Here is a 24634-nt window from a genome sequence, read left to right on the forward strand (position 1 = left end):
TCAGTTCTTCGAATTAGGGGGCCAAAGTATTGGAGTATCAGGTTCAGCATCAGTCCTTTCAATGAATTATCAGGACTGATTTCCTTTAGGATGGACTGGTTGGATCTCCTTGCAGTCCAAGGGACTCTCAAGAGTCTTCTCCAGCACTACAGTTCAAAAGCATCAATTCCTCGGTGCTCAGCTTTCTTCACAGTCCAACTCTCACATCCATACATGACCACTGGAAAAATCATAGCTTTGACTAGACAGACCTTTGTTGGCAAAGTAATGTCTCTGCTTTTGAATATGCTGTCTAGGTTGGTCATAGCTTTTCCTTCCAAGGATCAAGTGTCTCTTAATTTCATGGCTGCAGTCACCATCTGCAGTGATTTTGGAGCCCAAGAAAATAAAGTCTCTCACTGTTTCCATTGTTTCTCCATCTATTTGCCATGAAGTGATGGGAACAGATGCCATGATCTTCATTTTCTGAATGTTGCGTTTTAAGCCAACTTTTTCACTCTCCTCTTTCAATTTCATCAAGAGGCTCTTTAGTTCTTCACTTTCTGCCATAAGGGTGGTGTCATCTGCATATCTGAGATTATTGATATTTCTCCCAGCAATCTTGATTCCAGCTTGTGCTTCATCCAGCCCAGCGTTTCGCATGATGTAGTCTGCATATAAGTTAAAGAAGCAGGGTGACAATATACAGCCTTGATGTACTCCTTTTCTGATTTGGAACCAGTCCAATGTTCCATGTCCACTTCTAACTGTTGCTTCTTGACCTGCATAAAGATATCTCAGGAGGCAGGTAAGGTGGTCTGGTATTGCCATCTCTTGAATAATTTTCCACAGTTTATTGTGATCCTGATCCACACAGTCAAAGGTTTTGGCATAGTCGATAAAGTAAATTTTTTTTGGAACTCTCTTGCTTTTTCGATGATATAATGGATGTTGACAATTTGATCTCTAATTCCTCTGCTTTTTCTAAATCCAGTTTGAACATCTGGAAGTTCATGGCTCGTGTACTATTGAAACCTGGCTTGGAGAATTATGAGCATTACTTTGCTAGCGTGTGAGATGAGTGCAATTGTTCGGTAGTTTGAACGTTCTTGGCACTGCCTTTCTTTGGAATTGGAATGAAAACTGACCTTTTCCGGTCTTGTGGCCCCTGTTGAGTTTTCCAAATTTGCTGGCATACTGAGTGCACCCCTTTCACAGCATCATCTTCCAGGATTTGAAATAGCTCAACTGGAATTCCACCAACTCCACTAGCTTTGTCCATAGTAATGTTTCCTAAGGCCCACTTGACTTCGCTTTCCAGGATGTCTGGCTCTTGGTGAGTGATCATACCACTGTATCTGAGTCATGAAGATCTTTTTTGTATAGTTCTTCTGTGTATTCTTGCCACCTTTTCTTAGTATCTTCTTCTTCTGTTAGGTCCATACCATTTCTGTCCTTTATTGTGCCCATCTTTGCATGATGCCATCCCAAGATTCCCTTGGTATCTCTAATTTTCTTGAAGAGATCTCTAGTCTTTCCCTTTCTATTGTTTTTCTCTATTTCTTTGCACTGATTACTGAGGAAGGCTTTCTTATCTTTCCTTGCTATTCTTTGGAACTCACATTCAGATGGGTATATCTTTCCTTTTCTCCTTTGCCTTTCGCTTCTCTTTTTTTCTAAGCTATTTGTAAGGCCTCCTCAGACAACCATTTTGCCTTTTTGCATTTCTTTTTCCTGGGGGCAGTCTTGATCACTGCCTTCTGTACAATATCACAAACCTCCGTCCATAGTTCTTCAGGCACTCTATCAGATCTATGCATTAATATACAATATTTGTCTTTCTCTCTCTGACTTACTTCACTCTATACAATAGGCTCCAGGTTCATCCACTTCATCAAGACTGACCCAAATGCATTATTTTTTATAGTTGAGTAATGTTCCACTGTATGTATGTGTGTGTGTGTGTGTATATATATATATATATATATATATACCACAATTTCTGTATCCACTCATCTGTTGATGGACATGTAAATTGCTTCCATGTCCTTGCTATTGTAAAAAGTGCTGAGACAAACACATCATGGTTTGCTCAGGGTATCTGCCCAGTAGTGAGATTGTTGGGTCAAATGGTAGTTTTATTCCTAGTTTTTTAAGGAATCTCCATACTGTTCTCCATAGTGCCTGTATCAATTTACATTACTGCCAACAGTGCAAGAGGGTTCCCTTTTCCCATATCCTCTCCAGCATTTATTATTTGTAGATTTTTTAATGATAGCTATTCTGACCAGTGATACCTTATTGTAGTTCTGACTTGCATTTCTCTAATAATGAGTAATGTTGAGCATCTTTTCAACTCTTTGTTGGTCATCTGTATGTCTTCTTCAGAGAAATGACTGTTTAGGTCTTCCACTCATTTTTTGATTCTGTTGTTTGGTTTTTTGATATTGAACTACACGAGCTGCCTGTATATTTTAGAGATTAATCCTTTGTCAGTTGTTTTGTTTGCAATTAATTTCTCCCATTCTAAGGGTTGTCTTTTAAGCTTATTTATTGCTTCCTTTGCTGTACAAAGGCTTTTAAGTTTAATTAAGCCCCATTTGTTTACTTTTGTTTTTATTTCCATTACTCTAGGAGGTGGGTCAAAGAGGATCTTGCTGCAAAATATGTCCGAGTGTACTGCCTATGTTTTCCTCTAAGAGTGTTACAGTTTCTGTCCTTACATTTAAATCCCTTGCATTTCTATACACTATTCCTTGCATTCTTATTCAATAACAGTGAAAAATCAGGAAGAGAAGTGAAGGAAACAATCTCATTCACCACTGCAACAAAAAGAATAAAACACCTATGGATAAACCTACTTAAAGAGACAAATGACTTCTGTGCTCAAAACTATAAGACACTGATGAAAGAAATTCAAGAGGACACAAACAGATGGAAAGCTATACCATGTTTTTGTATTGGAAGAATCAATATTGTGAAAATGACTATACTACACAAAGTAATCTACAGATTCAATGAGATCCCTATCAAACTACCAATGGTATTTTTCATAGAACTAGAAAAAATTTTTCACAATTTGTATGAAAACACAAAGGACCCCAACTAGCCAAAGCAATCTTGAAAAAGAAGAATGGAGCTGGAGGAATCAACTTTCTTGACTTCAGACTATACTACAAAACTATAGTCATCAAAACAGTATGGTTTTGGCACTAAAACAGTAATATAGACCAACAAAACAAGACAAAAGCCCAGAGATAAACCCATGCACTTATGGGCACCTTATCTTTGACAAAGGAGGCAAGAATATAAAATGGAGAAAATATAGCCTCTTCAATAAGAGATGCTGAGAAAACTGGAAGCTACATGTGAAAGAATGAAAGTAGAATATTTTCTAACACCATAAACAAAAACAACTTACTTTTAAAATTATTGTCTTTTAAATAAACAATTTAAAAGTTAGACTGAATTACTCAAAATATTTTTTTTCCTCTACAACATTATGCTATCAGAGGTGTCTTCAAAGTGAACTTCAGAAAACAGGTTCAATTTTGAAAATGATTTCAGGGATCTTCCTCAATTTCATCAAGAATGGAAGCCTTTCTTGGCTGTATCTTTTCAGTATTCTGAAGAGCAAGTACCTATAAATCAAAACCATGGGGATTAGCAAGGTTATCATATCCTTTTGCTCATGAAGTTAGGTTTCTCATTATCTAACACATACTTAGAAAGATACTGAAGCTGAAGAAGGAGCCAATATTGGTCATAGTCTAAACATAGCTATTAATAGGTCACCAGAAAATAAGCTTTCATATTGAACACCAAAAAAGGGCTGACTGTTGATATCAGAACTGCCTGAAAAATGGGAGGAAAGTAGGTTTTGCCAGTGTGTATTCACTGCACATTCAGTCTGTTACTTTTTTACTCTTTCTATCACCCATTCTTTAGCTTAGTCACTAAATCACACATTCATTTATCTATTTAAGAAATATATCTGGCTGGGTCTACTATGGTAGGTGGCAGCAATTAAACATGAACAGACTCTGGCCTTAAGAAAGTTATAATCTATTCTGAAATACACAGTACATACACAGACAATGATAATATAGTACAAAAATCTATGACAGGAGTTTAGGCAACATATAGGAAGAGCACATGGGAGACCATAGAGGGCTCCAGGAAGGAAAAAAACCCAAGTTCAATCAGCTCAATTAGCCTTCCCACCTAAATAGATTACCCTAAATTTAAAATTTAGGCTTCCTTCTAAACTTTCATTTAATTTTTCTTGGAGGGTTAAAGAAGACTAGGATAGTTATTTACCACAGTGACCAGGGAGGACTGGAAAGGAGTAGCAAGGGCTGGTCTCCTTAAAACTGGTATCCAATAGTCTAGTATTAAGGACATTTTCCCATGTGGATAGAGGTAATTTAATTCTCCATAATAACTCGCCATAATCTCTCAAAAAACAGTAGTTTAAAAGCTTGAACTCTTAAAACATGTAGAAACAAATAGGTCTCCCCTATCTTTTGTTATTTTCTTCCTAAATTGGGTTGAGTCACAAGCAAGCTTTTCCTAGGAAACTCTTTAGGGAAGAATACTTACGCAGATTTCTGATTAGGAAGCTTCTTTACCTGCCGGTTTGTCTTCCCAACCCAAGGCAACAATCTTCCACTGAAAAACCCACAGACTAAACTGTCATTATTTCATTAAGGCTTTTCCTTTGCAGGTGTTAAATCTCACTTTCAATCTCATGAGTCTTCACAGTCTCATATTTCAGATATCAACATAAACCAAACCGAAAAATTATTTTCCTCCTCTTCCTAACAAACATCGAGAAAAAAATATATAAAAGCTCATGGTGAGAGAACAATTAAATGATCAAAAATCAAATACCTACAGGCCATAAATTTTAAAATATTTTCAAACATTTTAATGTCGGTTCCTAGAAGACCAGTGCTAAGATGTTAGTCCATCATATTTTTAATAAACTTAGCAACACAAACTGAAGCCAAGTTCAGTGAAGCCATTATGCTGTAGATCTTAAACTTACAGAGAGCTGAATGGCAATAATATCTCAATAAAACTAGAGAAAAGATTTTTAAAAATGTGATAACAAAACCAAGAAAGTCAAAACTAAGGCTAGAAGTAGAAAGAATGCAATGCCTGGTTGTCAGGAAGCCCTATCTATGTAATTTTAGGACCTTAGATCAATTACAACTTAGTTGAGTTCTAGTTTTTACATCCCTAAATTGACAGAGCTAAACTAATTAAGTGTGACTGTCATATGAAAACAAAATTTCAAAAGTAGTGCAGGTAATAGATGCTAAGATGATTGAAGCTGTAGGCGCAAACTAGCCAAAAACGAGCAAAAATCAGGATATCCAGTCATAAAACATGAGGTTATGAACTCTGGCAACAACCTGAATTAGGTTTGTGCACCCTCACCAGTCAAGCCTCTAGATCAAAATGCAACCAGCTAACACATAAGACTCTTGGGAGATCCTGAGAAGAAAATCCAGTTAAACTGTACCCAAAATCCTGACTGATGCAAACTGTGAATAATAAATATGTGTTGTTTTAAAAAAACTCTGTGGTAATTTGTTACACAGCAATATAAAGCTATTATAAGTAGACAATGTCATCATTTGGGTTTTTTTCACTTTGACCATCAGTGTTGCATGTATCATTGTGTTCTTGATAAATAAAATACATGGATATAAAAACATTGTTTTAATGACTAGTTTTAATCTCTTGGACTCTGATTCATCTTCAGCCAAACTGAGTTTCTAAAAAGCAAAGCATACCCTCGAATTTCTATTCATTCTCATAATCAATCAGTCTCTCCTCTCTCTGTTATTCCTTCTCACCTTCCTCACTCCCTTCCTCCTTTACTTCTTCTACTTCTCTTTTTTCTTAAGAAAAGCTTCTTTTCAAGGATCATCTCTTTTTAAATCATCTCTGTCAGTGCTTTCGTTAAACTTTCATATGCCTCTATAATAATATTCCTCTATTAAGGTACCATAATGGAATGGGGAATGAGAATATTTGACTCTTTTTCCCTTCCTCATCCCCTTTGTTTCTTTCCCCTTTTTAACTGACAGCAATAGTTTCTCTTTTTAAGAAGGAAGCATGGAAAGACAGAAATAATGTCTGTTATTAATGTGCTGTTATTCCACCTGCTGTCTAATCAGCTGTAATTAAAGCAATAAATTCACCTGAGTCATTTCACATTTTTGTGTGTGTACTACATAACAGGCAATAATATTAAGAAGTAGGGAGCAACTAACATCAATTAATTGAACTAGGCAGTCCTTATTATTGGTATTACCGCCAATACCTATCTAATTGAGATGGTATGTGTCAGTTCAGTCACTCAGTCATGTCCGACTCTTTGCAACCCCCATGGACTACAGCATGCCAGGCTTCCCTGTCCAACACCAACTCCAAGAGCTTACTCAAACTCACGTCCATGGAGTCGGTGATACCATCCAAACATCTCATCCTCTGTCAGCCCCTTCTCTTCCCGCCTTCAATCTTTCTCAGTACCAAGGTCTTTTCCAACGAGTCAGTTCTTCACATCAAGTGGCCAAAGTATTGGAGTTTTAGCTTCAACATCAGTCCTCCAGTGAATATTCAGGACTGATTTCCTTTAGGATTGACTGACTGGATCTCCTTGCTGTCCAAGGGACTCTCAAGTATCTTCTCCAACACCACAGTTCAAAAGCATCAATTCTTCAGCATTCAGCTTTATAGTCCAACTCTCACATCCATACATGACTACTGGAGGAACCATAGCTTTGACTAGACGGACCTTTGTTGACAAAGTGATGTCTCTGCTTTTTAATATGTTGTCTAGAGATGGTATGTGTAGGCAAGCAAACTGTTCTATTTTAAAATAATAATTCTTGATGATGTATAAATTTGTCCTTAAATTAACAGCTGAGAATCAATACAGTAGTCATCTCTTAGTTTGATCACTCTTTTTCTGGGACTATCTTCTCTCTCACAGAGGACCCCACCATTCTGACCATAGGCATCTATCCATGACAGGTCAATCAAAATAGTCTACCTCTCTGCTGCTGCTAAGTCGCATCAGTCGTGTCTGACTCTGTGATCCCACAGACAGCAGCCCACCAGGCTTCTCTGTCCCTGGGATTCTCCAGGCAAGAATACTGGAGTGGCTTGCCATTTCCTTCTCCAATGAATGCATGCATGCATGCTAAGTCAATTCAGTCGTGTCCAACTCTGTGCGACCCCACAGATGGCAGCCCACCAGGCTCCTCTGTCCCTGGGATTCTCCAGGCAAGAGTACTGGAGTGGGTTGCCATTTCCTTCTCCAATGAATGCATGCATGCATGCTAAGTCAATTCAGTCGTGTCCAACTCTGTGCGACCCCACAGACAGCAGCCCACCAGGCTCCTCTGTCCCTGGGATTCTCCAGGCAAGAGTACTGGAGTGGGTTGCCATTTCCTTCTAGCCACAGTGATTGGATGAGGTTTGGGCACATGACCAGATTAACAAAATCACAGAATTATTCCATGAAATTTTATGTTTTAGAGTGGAAATGAAGACAGACCATGGAGTTATAAGGATGGAATTAGAGTAAGTTAGCAACAATGTCATCAGTTTCATGGAGAAAGCCTGATTGTCATAAGTGAGACTAAAGTCAAGAAAAAACAAGAGAGATGATGACAGAAGGTGACAGAAACAAACCCAGTTGCAAAAACGCCCTAATTCTATTCCTTGAGGTTCCCACTCTTGCCCTGGTTTCTGAAGCTCTTTCTTGATTCCATGAGAAATACTCTTTAATTACATATGCCAATATTGGAGAAGGAAATGGCAACCCACTCCAGTGTTCTTGCCCGGAGAATCCCAGGGACGGGGGAGCCTGGTGGGCTGCCGTCTATGGGGTCACACAGAGTCGGACACGATGGAAGCGACTTAGCAGTAGCAGCACATATGCAATAAATCACAAACTAACTTTTTAAGCTAGTTGACTTATGTGTATATACTCTGAAAATGAAAGAATCAAGTAATTAAACAATATGTTATTTATTTCATTAAGAAATTCTAACACTGATAGGTCATCTATATGCCTCAAGCAGAAACACAGATATTATCCATCTTCGATCAGATGTTCCTTAATTTCAAGAACAATGTAAAATGAACATATACTAATGCTTTGATTAAAATAAATTCTTTACAAATGAGCCCACAAAATCTGCCACATACATTCTTAGAAATGTATGGGATGATGGAAATGAGAGAAAGTCTTCTAAAAGTAGATAAAATCCAAAGTCTTTGCAGTTCTGACATAGAGTACATAATACCAAGCACCAGCCTAGATTAAGCTATATTGTCCAAAAATGCACTTTATAGTACAATAATCATATAATCCACAAAGGAACCTGGTTAAAAAGGATAAAAACTTTCAATTAGATATATTATTATAGACAAGACAGCTTTGGTGTCTGTCAGATTTAGCAGAACTACTGGCAGCAGAGCAAAATGAATAATCAATAATGCTTAAAATGTTGTCATTGGAAAAATCGTTCCTATATCAAAGGAAATTTATCTTCAGAAAAAAAGGATAGCAATATAAAAACTCTTCAGTTTTGATTAATAATTATTAAAGGTCTCCAAGATACTCTAAAATTGAAATTTAAAAAATAGGCCATAAAAAAAATTAACTAAAATCATCTACCTGTAGTACAAGAATGTACAGCTCAATGGAAAATAACCACTTCAAAAACCACTGTTTACCCTCTGCTGACTGGCATTTTTAAGAAATTCAATTCACCATAGCAACCTGTCTTAACACCAGCAGATAAGTACAGGCTATATTTAGATATGATTGCTTTCCAGACGGCAATCCTGCCTTTCCTTCATATTTAATGTTATGATCCAAGGGACCAAAATATCATTCAATCAGACTGTAGTGTGAAGACAAGTATACTCAAGGGGATGAGGCTGCGTTTCAGAACTATGACGAGAACAGCTTCCAAAGGTGCTATGATTTCTAAAGAAGCATATATATGTAAATAAAATTTTTACATCTAAAAAATTTACAACTAGATGCAATACTATTTTGCCGAATTTTATCTTTGTTCTTAAACATTTAATGCTGTCATCAAACGCTAATGATTTGTACTATCAAAATACATTTTGGCTAGAAGGGTTTTGTTATTATTTAATTAGTATGCGACACTTCCAATTTGGAAACTTCTAATTAAACAAGAAAAAAAATTTTACGCAAAAGCAATCCTTTACAGATTATGTATAACAAGAGCAGTAGTAATACAAGACAAGTAATACAATATACTACATGAAAGATTAATTGATGAAAATGCTATTGTTACAAAATTACCCTGGATGTATTTGTACTTTATAATCTTTGTAATGATAGTGAAAAGAATTTCTATTTCACTAATTAGCAACACAGTTTACTTCACAAGTTACCAAGTATCATAATAATCATAGTAATAATCACAGAGAGTGCCTTTTATTTTTCTTTACTCTCTAGATTATCTGCATCAAAATTATTTAAAGACAAAAGAAATGAAGTTCAATTAAAAATACTAAGAACATATCTCTCACACCCATTAAGACGGCTATTATATTAAAAAACGAAAAAAAAAAAAACAAACAGAAAATTATGTATTGATGAGGAATTGGAGAAACTGGAATACATATGCACTCCTGGAGGGAATATAAGTTGTTGCAGTCACTACAGAAAACACTATAGCAGTTCTTCAAAACCCTAAAAACAGAATTACTGTATGATATAGCAATTCCACTTCTGCGTATATATACAAAAGAATTGAAATCAGTGGCTCAAGGAGATATTTGCATACTCATGTTCAGAGCAGCATTATTCACAACAGTTAACAGGAAGAAGCACTCAGTGCCCCTCAATGTATGAATAAGTAAACAAACTGTGATATATATATATATATACACACACACACACACACACATAATGGTATATTATTCAACCTTAAAAAAGAAAGAGATTCTGACACATGATAGAACTCATTTGAGACAACTGTGCTAACTAAAAGACAAAAAGTCACCAAAAGACAAATAATGTATGATGCCACTTTTAAGAGTCCTACAGTATTCCAAAACCATTGACACAAAAAGAACTGTGGTTGCCAGAGGCTGGGGAGAGAGGAAAATAGGGAGTTAATGTTTTATGAGTTTTTGTTACAGTTCTCCAAAATGAAAAACTCTAGGAGAGCTTGCAACGGTGTGTATATCCTTAACATGACTGAACTGTACACTTAAAATTGGTTAAGACAGTAAATTTCATGTGATGTTTATTTTACAATTTAAAAAAATACCAAGAATATTGACAAGAAGTATTCCTCATCCATAATACAATTTATCCAGAATTTATAATTAAGATCTCTCCTATTTCACTGAATCATCCTTTCTTAAAAATCACAAGAGGCTGTAAACTCAGGAAAATCTTTTCAAAATCTTGACATCACTGGAACAATTGAAAACATATTCTGAGCAACAGAAAGAAAAATAACAAAGACTGGCATAATTGTCATGTTTTGCAAAATTCTTCCCCTATTTGCTCTATGAAAAAAAATACTAATATGCTACATTATGAATTATATTTCTAATATTCGAAGATGGCCAATTCGTCTATGAATTAAACAGTTCTTCCTCTAACTGATTTACATATCACATATATACAACGGATGTAAATTTTTAAGAGTTTTTGCAAATTAAACAAGATATATCCATCTACAATCAACTACACACACACACAATTAGCATCAACACAATGAATAGTAAAATTAAGTGTTCAATTTCTATTAGTCTTTTTCATTCTTATATTTCCTCTCTTGATTATTAAACAGCTTTTAATAATTTCTATAAAATGAATCTGAGTTCAAATAATTATCTCTGCTAAATGGTTTATAAGTAAGCAAAAACAACTTTAAAGCATAAATATGGTAGTATGTTTTATCTTTCATCTTCACCAAACAATGGAAACTTGAAAGCATTTTTGAGAATTTTAACTATAGAGAACACAACTGATATAACTTAAAAGTATGTTATATAAAGTATCTCTTTTCCATATAGTAGTCAGCTCTCCTGCATAGATAACAAGAAAAAGTATAAATGAATTTGTATGATTTAAATAGCATATAACCCTCCACTTAAAGAGAATAAAAATTAATTGTATCATGCTAAGAATAATTCCTTTTATGTATGAAAATTATATATCATATTAGATATGTTTCTAATGTGGTGATATGTGTGGGTATGCTAAGTTGCTTCAGTCATGTCCAACTCTTTGTGATCTTATGGACTGTAGCCCAGATATCTTTCTAACAGGGTGATGACATCAAGCTAAATTTGACATTTTTCAGTGTGCCATTGAAGACCACAACTAAAACAAGAAGTCTTATAAAACAATTCTAACTGACAAACTATGCATACAACAGAAGAAATCATTCTTAAAATATTTAAAATCATAAATAGAAGATATATTAAAAGTTAATTGTTTATTTCAAACTTTAATATGAATGTAAATTAATAATTCAAATAAACATTTTTGCACATTATTAGCAAAAAAGTGAAAGGTTCTTCTACTTGGTCTTATATGTAACACCTACAGGACTACACTAGAAACAAATATTCTTAGAGTAACTTCCCAAAGAAGAGAGATTCTCAGGTATTCCCGTCATCACAACCTTGCTACAAGTCAGATTCTGCTCTCAATTACAACAGATAAAAAGTTAGTAGCAAGACCAGAAAGTCTTGCTGAAGGATTCACAACTTTTTCATTTTTTTTCCTCCTCCCATATCATCCCTCCTTCATCATGTTCACACAATATAGCTCACTCAGTTCACTCAAGCCCAATAATTAATTTTACTACAATGATTTTACAGATATTTTATACCCGTTCACTTATCTGATTAAAATACTCTACAATACCACTCTGAGTGTCACATTGACCAAATTAGCCTGGGATCTCCTCGATCTATTTTTTCCTTCTTTCTAACAGCATTAGTGACTGAAGTACAGTTTTCTCCACACATCAACTCCTTTCTTCATCAGGCGCTCAAGTAGGTGAAGCATAATACAAATCTGACAGGCATATTTACATATGGAGCATTCATTTAATATACATATCTTATTCTATTAATAATTTTTATTTAGAACATGTATTGAAATAACATATAATTTTAGCAACCCTTACACTTGTCAGGAAAGAAAGTGAGTCTCTCAGTAGTGTCCGACTCTTTGCAACCCCATGGACTGTAGCCTACCAGAATACTCATTAAATGCCAGTGATTTTTTGAGAAAGTTCTTTCAGAAAAGTTATTTTTCACATATTTCCTACTTAATGTTACAACCAAAGCAATTCACATAGAACCATATAGTAGTGCACACAAATTAATGAACAAAGTAATTAATGAACAAAGTAATGAATTATGTCAAGAGTTTGGGAGTCTAGGCCGGGGGGGAAAAAATGTAGCTGGCTTAAAAAAAATCCTTACCCAAGAGATACAAAATATTGCTACAGAATAGTAACTCAGAATAAAATACTTCCCATTATAACAACCCCAAAAATAATTATTTTTCCATACCAGGCATTACTTTCCCTAAAGAATTTTACCAAGAAATCTATCTCTAAAAAATGAATCAGTCACTAATAGTACATTTTGACAATTCTTATTAAGAAAAAAGTTCTTTCCCAATCCAAGTGTTAAGGGCAAAGACAAATTCTTGCTCACTGAATTCTTACATTCAACACTAATGCCAAGAGACTAATGCCAACTTAAGGTAATGATGTTAAGCTAAGATATCTGACTACTTTAAAACATAGGCTCAGAATTATTTTGTCCACTCAATGTAATAGTGATCTGAGATAAATTTCTCTTAGAATACTAAGATTAAATTCATATTTTAGTGATAGATTACCTGATGAATACTATTCTACATTCTAGGAAGAAGTACCAAAGTATTTCAAAATACTATAACTCATTACTATAATCCATTATTCAAATGTAATTCTCCACAGCTTTTATATCATTGAAATCCATATAAGCACATTTTTCCCACAAAGACTGCATTAAAAAGATATATAATTCCAATGTACCAAAAATATACCTTATAAATAATACAATAATGGAATAATTTATTTTATTCATTCAAGTGGATGAAATCTTTCACTGATATTATAAAGTTTCTTTCCATATACTCATGAACATGTTATTCAATATTCATTCACTAGGAATATTTATATCCACATAGAATAATTCTATTCTTCATTAAATACTTATAGAATTGAAAGGACAACTTGTCAATCTTCACTTCAATAAAAACCATGTAGAAAGAGTACTGACAATTCTTTTAAATGAAGAAAAGAGAGACGTTTTAAAAAGAAAAAAATTTAGAAAGTTGGGATTGAAAACTCATTTCTGAACTCATTATAACAATGAGTTCATTATAATAACTTCAATATTCAATCATTTTCACCATGCTGTCTAGTAACTACATTTTTTAAAATGACTTGGACCATCATTAAGGAATCAATAACCTTCAGGTTCAACACACTCTTGTATTTTATTCCTCATATTTTAAATGAATTACTAGTAAAACTTGTATGAATATAGATTACACATAATGTGGAAGACCAATTTTTTGTTGTAATATATTTTACTGAATGCATTAAATATCATTAAGGAAAGCATCTGCCAGCACTTGATTTTCTTTCCCTGCTGCCTACAGCTTAACTAGTATTGATTATTTTTTTAATAAAAGATGATCTTACTGAAAGGATATGTTCCAACAAAAGATAGCATGCATGTATGATTTGGAGTTTAATATATAAGTGCAAAAAAGTTGATTCATGAAATAGAAACAGAAAGTGATATTATACTCTGATATGAAATATGTGCTGATAAAGAAAGGAACTGACTTATGATTAAGAACATTAAAAACTGAAACCTACTGAACTCCTCAAAAATCTTGTGCTACATACAACTTTCAAATTTAAAACATCAGAAATATATTCAATATACTCAAGTATATTGTTATTATAAATATTTTACATTTTAAATTATACTTACAAATTATTATTGCAAGTTATTCAAAAATGTTTAAAACTAATGTAAACAAATTCAATCTTGCCTCCCCAAGCAACTCTTCTGAGAAAAGTCACACCAAGTTTTAATTTATACTTAAGACTGAAAACCAAATACTCACAAAGAAGGATCTTGTACGAGATCTTTGAGATTTATCCCACTGCGATCTTCTGCAAGATTTCTGAAGCAACTATCACTCACTAAACAGGAAAAGGAGAAAGGAAAATTAATTTTTTGTTTCCATTTCAGTTAATTTACTACTATCCAAAAGGAATTTTGAAATTAAAATTGATTATCAGGATAGGTCTTTTCTTTTCTAAACATCAAGAATGATTAATTTTGGGGCCTGGTAGATTAAGCAGCAAATATTAATATTCAATAAAAAAGCCAATAATCTAAGCACACAGACTTTATATAAATACAATATATAAAAGAGTGAATATATGGTTCTAAATTTTATTCTTACTTTTACAAAATTAATTACCAGTCTAGTAGCAAGTCACTGCTTTCACAACAACTAGAGAAAAAAAATGATAAACTATGCCCCAACAGCATATTTTTAAAGGGAATAGAGAACTTTGGATTTAAAAAAAAAAAAAAAAGGTAAACTAGGAGAAAAGTGAAATCTGTTTCTGGGTAAGCTGAGCCCCCTGATTGTTTCATTTCTGAAAGGATTTGCCATTTAAACATAAGAATTAGAGAGAGGGACACTACTAAGAAAGAGAGAAACAAGTATAGTTTTTGATAGCTCATGGGAATCCCATGGGACCCACAAAACACATGAAAATTTTCTTCTGGGAGTTTTGCTGAGGGCTAGGATGAAAAGGCAATGGCACCCCACTCCAGTACTCTTGCCTGGAGAATCCCATGGACGGAGGAGCCTGGTAGGCTGCAGTCCATGGGGTCGCTAAGAGTTGGACACGACTGAGTGACTTCACTTTCACTTTTGACTTTCATGCATTGGAGAAGGAAATAGCAACCCACTCCAGTGTTCTTGCCTGGAGAATCCCAGGGACAGGGGAGCCTGGTGGGCTGCTGTCTCTGGGGTCGCACAGAGTCAGACATGACTGAAGCAACTTAGCAGCAGCAGGATTGCATAAGAGAATTTGGGGAAAGGAGAAGAAAACAGGATATAGGGCAAATAATGTTCTCTGTAGTATTGTGGTGGTTAAAGTTAACGTCACTGCAACAAACTGTGCCTACCATGCCCAGTGTACAATTTCTATCGATCTCCCCTCAATATATTTGCTATCAATCAAAAGCATCCCACCTTGAGAGGGAAGATGAGCAAAAGGGTGAAGAACCACATGGCAGAGTAAAATCTCCAACAATCTCACAGCACATTAGTACAAAGCCACAGCAGAGAGAAATGACTGCAACACAATATGTCTGGCCCTTAAGACATTTAAAACCAGAGGCAGACTGAATATATCTAAAGCTGTCATTCAAACCACCCAGTTCAACTTGTGGTTGACTTGAGATGGTTAACACTTAATCATTTCTTTCTAATATAACATTGACAGAAAGTAATATTTACATCAATTTCTATGATCATATAATAAACAGTATTTGATACAAAATACTGTAAAGAGCACAATATGTGACCAATAGCCAGTTTAAAAAATAATGTATATGTTAACCCACAGATGATACAGAATTCGAAGACAAGGACTTGAAGAAAAATCGAAAGAAAACCATAAGTTGAAAAAATAGAAAAATAGTCACAGTAGATGAAAATAGGAACATTTCAACAGAGAAAATTAAATCTATGCTAAAGAATCTAACAGTAATTTTAGAACTGAGAAATACACTATCTGAAATTAAGAAATCTGTGGCTGGATTTTATAGCCAACTCAACACAGCAAAACACAGGATTAGTGAACTTGAAGAGATCAGCAGAAAACATCCAAACTGAAGCAAAAAGGAAAAAAAATAAAATAAACATGAGACATGCTGGAATCAACAGCCAATGAGACTATAGCTGAAAAGAGAAGAATGAGGAAGATGCAATATTTTCAGAAAAAACAGTTAAGAATATTCCAAAACTGATATAAATACATTACTCAATGACCCAGCGAATATAGCCAAGGCTGTACTGGAAAATGTGAAAGAAAATCACACTTAGCAGTCAAACTGCTGAAAATCAAAGATAACAACAAAATCTTAAAAACAGCAGGACACATCACCTTCTAAGGAAAAACAATAAAACTTACAGCTGAGTATCAAACATAAACTATGGAAGAGAGAAGATAATAGAACAATATAGTTAAAATGCTGGGGGAAAAATCTAGAATGTGAGTCTATACCTTGATTAAACATCCATCCTAAAAAAAAAAAAAAAATCCATCCTAAAATTAAAGAGGAACTAAAACTCTACTCATATTTTAGGATAAACATTAAGTGAATATTTCCTATATTATGCTAAAATATGTTATATATATATGTTAAATGTTACATATATAACATATGCTAACATATGTTAGCATAAATATTAAGCAACTATTTCCTATTTTAATTTAACAGTTTCATTATGTATCTCAACCAATTCAAATCTTCTTAAGGAGCAAGAATATTAACACTTGCCTTGCTCCTTTCAAAGATCCATTACCTATTATTTTACTTGGATTTTATATTCCCTTTTCTTACAGCTCAAAGTTATAAGCTCTCTAAATCTAAATCTGCCTCTGATACAAATGATAAATGCATAAAATGATGCATTTAAAGGATGGATCTGAAGTTGAAATCAAGTTTGTATTCTTTTTATTAAATGCAAAAAGATAATCCTCACCCTTTTTTCACAATGAGCTAAGCAATTTTGATCAATATATAATTTTCTTTCCATATTTGACAGACACTAATATCAACCTGTTGATTTGAGACAAATTCTGTTTTTCTTAATTTTAACACAAATACTCATTATTACATTATTTCCTAATTAGAGCCAAGTGGAAAAAAATAAAATGTTGCCACACGATAAGAAAAGTTGGTTTCCAGTTGAGCTGAACTTGAAGCAATAATATATTATATCAAAACATTTGTTCTCATAAAGTTCTTGCCCAATTTGGAAAATATGAGAGCTTAGTTACAAACTTCAAGAACCTGAAAGTTTTGAAGACTTAATTAAAATAGAATAAACCTTCGCTCCTACAGAGGCTTGTTAGATAGCTATGGAAAAGAGTTTTGCTAAAGGAGGTAAATATTTTCTAAAGTTCATATCACATCCAAATTTTAAGTGAAAAACAGAATAAAGAATCTAAATATCAATACTTTTTCAACAAATATTCTGAACCTTTACCTGCCTAATACATGTATTAAGTTTAAGATATATTTCAACAGTGCAACAAATTTTGGTTCTGAATTATAAATAAGAACATGGTACACTTTCAGAAACTAGTGAATGTGCTTCTTTCATAAATACATTATACGCAAATCAATCAGTTTGGTCATCACATTTTTCTGTTGCTTTTTGCCCCAGTATATGCCAACCAAAAAAATTATGCTTTTTGTACCAATGATTAATAAACGCCACAAAATTAAGAGCTGGGTCTTGGGAACACACATATTTTTCAAGAAAATGTCACTTTCTATAATCACAGTGTGAAAGTTAAGTGGAAAAATGTCAGTATGTTGTAATTTAAAATATGTCAAGAAATATGAACACTTAATTTGTTTTATTTTGAAAATACATCATATAGTTTAATTAATAACTGATAAGAAAAATTAACTCCATAATTCTTGGTTTCATTTTAAAATAAATCTCTAATGTACATTTATTGTTATTTAGATGAAAGTCATGGAACATAAAGTTAACAATTTTGAAGTGCACAATTCTGGGACATTTATTTATTACAATCTTGTGCATCTCCACCTCCATTTCCAAAACATTCTCATTATCTCAAGAGAAAACCTGTTACACATTAAACAGCAAGTTCCCATTCTTCCTTTCCCTTTCCCCAATCCCTGACAACCACCAATCCGTTTTTTGGTCCCTATGGATTTAATTATCCTACATATTTCATGCAAATGGAAGCATAAAATACATGCCTTTTTGCACCTGGATTCATTCACTGAGCATAATGTTTTCAAGGTTCATCCATGTACAGAGAAAAATCATCCTTCTTTACATTTAATAATACTCCATTGTATGTATGTACCACTTTTGTTTATCCATTAATCCTTTGTTGGCCATTTGAGCTGCTTCCACCTTTTGGTTATTGTGAATAGGCTAAATGAGCATGCATGTTCAAATATTTCTTTGAATGCCTGTTTTCAATTCTTTACAGTATATCCCCAAAAATGGAATTGCGGGATTATATGGACATTTCATATTTAATTTTTTGCAAAATTGTTTTCTATAGCAGTTGCACTATTTTACATTCCACCAACAAGGTACAAGGATTCTTTTCGCCCACAATCATGGACATTATTGTCTGACTTTTTAAATTAGTGGGTTCAGTTCAGTTCAGTCGCTCAGTCGTGTCTGACTCTTTGCAACCCCATGAACCACAGCATGCCAGGCCTCCCTGTCCATCACCAAATCCCAGAGTTCACTCAAACTCATGTCCATTGAGTCGGTGATGTTATCCAGCCATCTCATCCTCTGTCGTCCCCTTCTCCTCCTGCCCTCAATCCCTCCCAGCATCAGGGTCTTTTCCAATGAGTCAACTCTTTGCATGAGGTGGCCAAAGTACTGGAGTTTCAGCTTTAGCACAGTCCTTCCAAAGAACACCCAGGACTGATCTCCTTTAGGATGGACTGGCTAGATCTCCTTGCAGTCCATGGGACTCTCAAGAGTCTTCTCCAACACCACAGTTCAAAAGCATCAATTCTTCGGCGCTCAGCTTTCTTCACAGTCCAACTCTCACATCCATACATGACTACTGGAAAAACCATAGCCTTGACTAGATGGACCTTTGTCGGCAAAGTAATGTCTCTGCTTTTGAATATGCTATCTAGGTTGGTCATAACTTTCCTTCCAAGGAAACTCAAATTCTGAGGAAAACTTCCAAATATCTTCATTCATCCTCATAGATGTTCACCTACCAATCCCTGGCAATGAGAGATCACTGAGGACTTAGTGGGGGGCCAGAAATACCATGCTCACCCAGCAGTGCCTTGGAGGCCCTATCTATAGAGTATCAAAGGAGGTAAAATGGAGAACCTGACTTCTACCCCTGCACTTTGCTCAGTCGCTTCAGTCATGTCCAACTTCTACCCCAGCCTGACATAAAGAAGAAATGTTTATCTCCCTTTACCTGCCTGGGTAGTATCTGAATAAGCCAGCTACAACAGAAGATTTAAATAAGACCCCAGTTCACAGTGTAATACCCCAAAAGTCCAGGTTTCAACAACAAGTTAGCTGTCACTATGGATCAGTGAAATAGAATAGAGAGCCTAAAATAAAGCCTCACACCTATTGTCAATTAATCCCTGACAAAGGAGGCAAGAATATACAATGGAGAAAAGACAATCTCTACCACAGTTGATGTTAGAAAAGCTGAACAGCCTCATGTAAATCAATAAGGTTGCAATATTTCCTCACACCGTACACAACAATCAAGTCAAAATAGCTTAAAGACTTAAATATAAAATATGACACATTAAACTCCTAAAAGAGAACATAGGCAAAACATTCTTAGACATAAATCATACCAATGTTTTCTAGGTCAGTCTCCCAAGGAAACAGAAATAAAAGCAAAAATAAACAAATGGGACCTAATCAAACTTATATCCTTTTGCACAGCAAAGGAAAGCATAAACAAAAGGAAAAGACAACCTATGAAATATTTAAAAACAATGTGGCCACAAGGGCTTAATTTCCAAAATATACAATACAAACAGCTCATGTAGTTCAGTTCAGTCGCTCAGTCCTGTCCAACTCTTTGCAATCCCATGAACCACAGCACACCAGGCCTTGCTGTCCATCACCAACTCCCAGAGTTCACCCAAACCTATGTCCATCGAGTTGGTGACACCATCCAACCATCTCATCCTCTGTTGTCCACTTCTCCTCCTGTCCTCAATCTTTCCCAGCATCAGGGTCTTTTCAAATGAGTCAGTTCTTCGCATCAGGTGGCCGAAGTATTAGAGTTTCAGCTTCAACATCAGTCCTTCCAATGAACACCCAGGACTGATCTCCTTTAGGATGGACTGGTTGGATCTCCTGGCAGTCCAAGGCAATCTCAAGAGTCTTCTCCAACACTACAGTTCAAAAGCATCAATTCTTCAGCGCTCAGCTTTCTTTATAGTCCAACTCTCACATCCATACATGACCACTGGCAAAACCATAGCCTTGACTAGATGGACCTTTGTTGGCAAAGTAATGTCTCTGCTTTTTAATATGCTGTCTAGGCTGGTCATAACTTTCCTTCCAAGGAGTAAGTGTCTTTTAATTGCATGACTGCAATCACCATCTGCAGTGATTTTGGAGCCCCCAAAAATAAAGTCTGACACTGTTTCCACTGTTTCCCCATCTATTTCCCATGAAGTGATGGGACTGGATGCCATGATCTTCGTTTTCTGAATGTTGCGTTTAAGCCAACTTTTGCATGCTTCTCTTTCACTATTATCAAGAGGATCTTTAGTTCTTCACTTTCTGCCATAAGGGTGGTGTTATCTGCATATCTGAGGTTATTGATATTTCTCCCGGCAATCATGATTCCAGCTTGTGCTTCCTCCAGCCCAGCGTTTCTTATGATGTAATCTGCATATAAGTTAAATAAGCTCATATAGCTCAATATTTAAAAAACAAACAACCCAACCAAAAAATGGGCAGAAGACCTAAACAGAAATTTCTCTAGAAAAGACATAAGATGGCCAACAGGCACATGAAAAGATGTTCAGTATTACTAATTATTAGAGAGATGCAAATGCAAAACTACAATGATATATCATCTCACTCTGGTCAGAATGGCCATTGTTAAACAGGCTACATGTAAGAAATACTGGAGAGGGCGTGAGGAAGTTCTCCTACAGAGTTGCCAGAGTTGCTGTATGATCCAGGAATCCCACTTCTGGGCATATATTTGGACAAAACTCTAATCTGAAAAGATACATGCACCCCAGTGTTCACAGCAGCACTATTTACAATAATCAAGACATGGAAGCAACCTAAATGTCTACCAACAGATGAATCATAAGGAAGGTGTCATTCATACACACACACACACCCCCCACACATGTGTGCATGCAATGGAATGCTAATCAGTCATTAAAAAGAATGAAAATGATGCCATTTGCAGCAACATAGATGGACCTAGAGAGTATCATATTAAGTGAGGCAAATCAAAGAAAAATAGCATATATCACTTATATGTGGACTCTAAAAATGAACTTATTTGCAAAACAGAAATAGACTCATAGAAAACAAACTTATGGTTACTAAAAGGGGTGGGGGAAGGATAAATTAGGAGCTTCGGATTAGTAGATACAAACTACTGCACATAAACTATATAAACAACAGCAAGGTCCCCTGTATAGTACAGGGAGCCATATTTAATCCACTGTAATCAATCATAATGGAAAAGAATATGAAGTATATATATATATCTGAATCACTTTGCTGTACACCAGAATCTAACACAGTACATCAACTATACTTCAAGAAAAACAACAAAAACAGACAAAAAGTCAATTTTCATAAAAAAAAAAAGAAACAAGAAGATCTAAAACTGAATGAAGAAAGACAACTGATAGGTGCCAACACCAAAATGGAAAAAATGTTTAATCACAGAAAAATAGACCAACAAATAAATAAATAAACAAACAAAGCCTCAAGGCCCTATAGGACAATAACAAAAGACCTAACTTTCCTATCATTTGAGTCTTAAAGGATAGGAGAAAATGTGCAGGGCTGAAAAGGTATTTGAAGAAATAATGGCTTGAAAACTTTCCAAATTTGGCAAAAGACAGAAATATACAGATGCAACATGCTGAGCAAACTTCAAACAGGATAAACAATAAAATGTATACAAAGGCAATCATAGCCAAGCTTCTGAAAACTAGAGACAAGGAAAACATCGTAAAAACAGTGAGAGAGAAAGTACACCTTACCAACAGCAGAAAAACAATTCAAATGGCAGCATCAGCAACAAGGGAGGCCAGAAGGAAGAACTTTTTCAAATGCTCAAATAAAAGAACTATGAACTTGCATCCTATATCCAGTGAAACTATCCTTTAGAGGTGGAGAAGCAATTATAACATTTTCAAATGAAGTAAAATCAGGAAAATTTGTGAGCAGCACATTTACCCTAAAGAGCTAGATCTGAGAAAAGATAAATGAACAAACCTCTTATAAGAATGACAAAGGAAAAAAAATAGAAGACACAAATTACCAATATCAGGAATAAAACAGGAGATATATGACTACAGACTTCATAGAAATCAAAATAATAATAAAGGAATCCTCCAAACAACTCTAAAGATGTTAAATTTAGAACATAAAGAAAATAACACCAATTTCTCAAAAAGCACAGACTACTACAACTCACTCAATATGATATAAATAATTTGAATAATTCTACAACTATTAGTAAAATTTAACTTACAATTTAAAATCTCCCCAAACAAGAATCTCTAGTCTGGGAAGACTTCAGTGGAAAATTTGCCAAATATCTATAGAACAATTAATACCAATTCTATATCATCTCTTCCAGAAAACAAGTAGAGGGAAAACTTCCAAATTGATTTTATAAAGACATTATTACCTGATGTAGAAACCAAAGACCAAAAAAATAAATAAAAAAAACTCTACAAATGTTTCCTATGTGAATATAGACTCAAAAGATCCCTAACCAAATGTTAGCACACAGCATTCAGCAATATACAAAAATTACATACCATGATCAAATGGGATTTATTCCAAGGATGCAAGACTGTTTCAAAATTTGAAAAACAATTAATGTAATCCCATAGAGTAACAGGTTAAAGTACAATCACACAATCACTGAATTGAGGCTGAAAAAACATTTTACAACATTTAGCATCGCTCCGTGATTAAAGAAAAAAAATAGGAATAAAAGGGAAATCCATCAACTTGATAAACAGCATTTATAAAAATCTTCAGCTAACACCATTCTCAATGGCAAAAAGACTGAATGCTTTTCTCTAAAGGTCAGGAACAAAATGAAGATGTCTGCTTTCATCACTCATAATGAATGAAGTAATGGATGATTTGGCCAGTGAAAGAGGCACAAATAAGAAACAAAAGCCATACAGATTAGAAAGATAGAAGTAATCTATCCTATCCCTAATTACAGATAACATTATCAACACAGAAAACCTACCAAGAACTCCTAAAACTAAAAAGTGAGTTCATCAAGATCAACATATAAAAATCAACTGTATTTCTACGTACTAGCTGTGAAAACATTATCTTAAAGTTACAATATAATACTATTTACAACTGTTCAAAAGAAAATGAAATACTCAAAAGTACATCTAACCAATCCTGTATAGGACTTTTATACTGAAAACTGAAGGAAAGTTATGACCAACCTAGACAGCATATTCAAAAGCAGAGACATTACTTTGCCAAGAAAGGTCCGTCTAGTCAAGGCTATGGTTTTTCCTGTGGTCATGTATGGATGTGAGAGTTGGACTGTGAAGAAGGCTGAGCGCTGAAGAATTGATGCTTTTGTTTTTTGTTTTTTTTATTTTTAAACTTAACATAACTGTATTAGATTTGCCAAATATCAAAATGAATCCGCCACAGGTATACATGTGTTCCCCATCCTGAACCCTCTTCCTTGAACTGTGGTGTTGGAGAAGATTCTTGAGATTCCCTTGGACTGCAAGGGGATCCAACCAGTCCATTCTAAAGGAGATCAGCCCTGGGATTTCTTTGGAAGGAATGATGCTAAAGCTGAAACTTCAGTACTTTGGCCACCTCATGCAAAGAGCTGACTCATTGGAAAAGACTCTGATGGCGGGAAGGATTGGGGGCAAAAGGAGAAGAGGACGACAGAGGATGAGATGGCTGGATGGCATCACCGACTCGATGGACGTGAGTTTGAGTGAACTCCGGGATTTGGAGATGGACAGGGAGGCCTGGCGTGCTGCAGTTCATGGGGTGGCAAAGAGTCGGACGTGACTGAGTGACTGAACTGAACTGAGTGAAGAAAATCAAAGACCTAATGGAGGTTAGATCTCCTCCAGGGGATCTTCCCGACCCAGGCATTGCACCCATGTCTCCTGCATTGGCAGGCAGATTCTTTACAGCTGAGTCATCAGCATAGCTCGCAGCCAATCAGCATGCCTACCTAGAAAAACAGGATAAAATATAGACACCATCATCAGTAGCTGAATTTATGTTGGGGGCATATTTTAGGTCTCAATTTCATCTGTGGTAAGTCTCAGTCCACCTCTTCTGTCCTGATCATACTGGCAGTTACATCAAATATAAATGGACTAAAATTCCAACTGAAACACTATAGTTGTCAGTTTGTACAAAACTGAACAAAACCCAATTATATGCTACATACAAAAATCATATCTTAAATATAAAGACCAAGGGAGGTTGAAATAAAAGGATAGATAAAGA

General features: G+C 35.0%; 1 protein-coding gene across 13 annotated transcripts in view; it reads right to left on the minus strand.

Annotated features, from left to right (window-relative positions):
- The window catches only part of GPHN (gephyrin), a 524697-nt gene that overhangs the window by 386880 nt on the left and 113183 nt on the right, over positions 1-24634 (minus strand). For all 13 annotated transcript variants that reach the window (XM_044924834.2, XM_044924835.2, XM_044924839.2 and 10 more), the window contains exon 2: positions 14216-14294. In XM_044924834.2, coding sequence (XP_044780769.1) covers positions 14216-14294 — 79 coding nt within the window. The remainder of the gene's footprint in view (positions 1-14215; positions 14295-24634) is intronic.

This window comes from Bubalus bubalis, chromosome 11, assembly GCF_019923935.1.
Source record: "Bubalus bubalis isolate 160015118507 breed Murrah chromosome 11, NDDB_SH_1, whole genome shotgun sequence".
Taxonomy (NCBI): Eukaryota; Metazoa; Chordata; class Mammalia; order Artiodactyla; family Bovidae; genus Bubalus; species Bubalus bubalis.